Raw genomic sequence first — 2,145 nt, forward strand, 5'->3', positions numbered from 1 at the left:
TCCTAGCCTCTCTCTTCACTTCTCTGGGAATTCTCGGAGAAAGAAGGCTGCGGCGGGTAGGCTGGGGGCGGAGACTATCAGGAAGAGGTAGGCCGGAGCTGTGCCCAGAATACATGCCATGTGGTGGACGCTGGTTGGGAGTCTGGTTTGGAAAGAGTCTCAGCTCTTGGGGAAGGGCAGGGCGAGAGCTGAGCGCCTGCCGGGTGCTAAACGAAATGAGAGATATTATGATGGGCCCTAGTACCTCTGGAAAAGCTTTCCTGAGTCTCCTGTGATCCAGCAACCTTCATAGTATAGTGTTAAGAATTCCAAGTTCTGAAGTTAGACCTGCATTATAATCCTGGATTCACTGATTTTCGGTATGGCATTGGGAAAGTGACTTAACCTCTTCTGCTCTTCTGAGCTCTTCTGAAAAATGGGAAACGTGCAAACTACATTGTACAATGCAGGCACGTGGGTAAAACACAAGTCTGTATTCGCTATATCACTTGATCTTTGTGACTGAATCCCACTTTGCAGCACTTTTATTGTGACATAATATTTTGCCATTTGTTTAATTCTTTTGTGGCTATAAGGAGCTCCTAGCCTCTGTATTCACTTCTTTGGGTCTTCCCGGAGGAAGAAAGCTGGGGTGGGTAGGTTGGGGGCGAAGACTATTAGGAAGACGTGGACTAGCTCTTTTTATCTTTTAGTGCATTACCTGCCACATCCTGTTTCTATCAGCCTTTGTTACAGACAGTAAATGAATGTATGAATGAATCAAGGAAAAACATCTAAAAACGTGAATACGTAACATTAAGGGGGATAGAGTAATATTATGGCCATTTGGAGGAAAAAACCTCTGGACCTGTGTCTACATGAGTATAGGGTTGCTGTTCCAAAGTACATTCATGAAAAATGTGGATGTAGGGCTTGGGCTAAACCTCCAAGACTAAAATTTGGAAGCAATACAATTAGAAGTGAAATACAGATCCAGGAGACGGATTTGATACAGACGGTTCAGAGGAAGTAGTTGTTTTGTCAGATTTTAGAAGAACTAAGGGAAAGAACTCTTCTTCTCTGTATACAGAAAATTACTTTTCCCACTAGAACACACCAAGTATATGACCAGCCTCCATGAAAGTGAACAGAGAAACGAAGCGCCTTTATGTGGGTGGCCTTAGCCAGAACATTTCTGAGGCAGACCTGCAAAATCAGTTCAGCAGATTTGGAGAAGTTTCAGATGTGGAGATCATCACACGGAAAGATGACCAAGGTAAATTTATGGTCCTTCACTCAGACATAAGTCAGGTTAAGTACTGGAAAATAAAACAACCCCAAGATAAATGTTAGCTCTGAACACCCAAAGTTTTAAGTGATGTTTTGGAGGTATAATGTGTGATGTAGAACTTAACCAGAATTCATTTCTGAAATAAGAAAAAATTCTAAATTCTAAACATCTGATTTCAAAAACATACTAACTTCTAGTTTTGAGAACTAGAATTTTCTGATATTAAGTGTCCCATTAAGTAGACTATCACTAGCATACAATCAAAATGTTTCCTTAACTGACTACTGTACGTTTTCTTATTTTTTTGGAATATTTTGATAATCATGCTTATTTTATAGCCAATAAAAAAAAACAAGGTTTATGCTTGAAAGAATAAGTTTTCAAGAACTAATTTTTTTTTTTTAATTTAGAAACAACCATTTTTACATTGCTCTCTGGATAAGAATTTAAATAAATTGTGTTTTGGTTTTTGGTTTTTTTTTTTTAGGAAACCCACAGAAAGTCTTTGCATATATCAACATCAGTGTAGCAGAAGCAGACCTGAAAAAATGTAAGATCATCATAAATTTTCTATATTATTGGCCAGTTTGTATCACTCTGTAACTTGGAATACCTTTGGTTCTAAGTCTAAACCTCCACAGCCATTTTTATGTTATCTAGAGGGACAGCAGTTGATCAAGAGAATTCCAGTATTGTATGACTCAGCAGGTTTAGGTCCATTGCATTTGGCATCAGCGGACATGGTAGCACTTGCTGGTGGGTTTACTTAAAACTGCTATTCTCAAATATTTTGGACAAGGGACCAAACTTTCATAGAAACTGCCTGTTACATATATCCCACTGAATATCATGCCACATTCCCCCTCAGTCTGATC

General features: G+C 39.1%; 1 protein-coding gene and 1 pseudogene across 2 annotated transcripts in view; one reads left to right on the forward strand and one right to left on the reverse strand.

Moving 5' to 3' along the window:
• LOC105516860 (centromere protein P-like) overlaps positions 1–709 on the reverse strand; it is a 69,413-nt gene extending 68,704 nt beyond the window's left edge. The window contains exon 1 of the mRNA XM_011949208.1: positions 701–709. Coding sequence (XP_011804598.1) covers positions 701–709 — 9 coding nt within the window. The remainder of the gene's footprint in view (positions 1–700) is intronic.
• The window catches only part of LOC105516861, a 33,670-nt pseudogene continuing 32,145 nt past the window's right edge, over positions 621–2,145 (forward strand). The window contains exons 1-2 of the transcript XR_001002558.1: positions 621–1,255; positions 1,758–1,851. The product of XR_001002558.1 is annotated as a nucleolar protein 8-like (transcript). The remainder of the gene's footprint in view (positions 1,256–1,757; positions 1,852–2,145) is intronic.

This window comes from Colobus angolensis, unplaced genomic scaffold (assembly GCF_000951035.1).
Source record: "Colobus angolensis palliatus isolate OR3802 unplaced genomic scaffold, Cang.pa_1.0 Scaffold292, whole genome shotgun sequence".
Lineage (NCBI taxonomy): Eukaryota > Metazoa > Chordata > Mammalia > Primates > Cercopithecidae > Colobus > Colobus angolensis.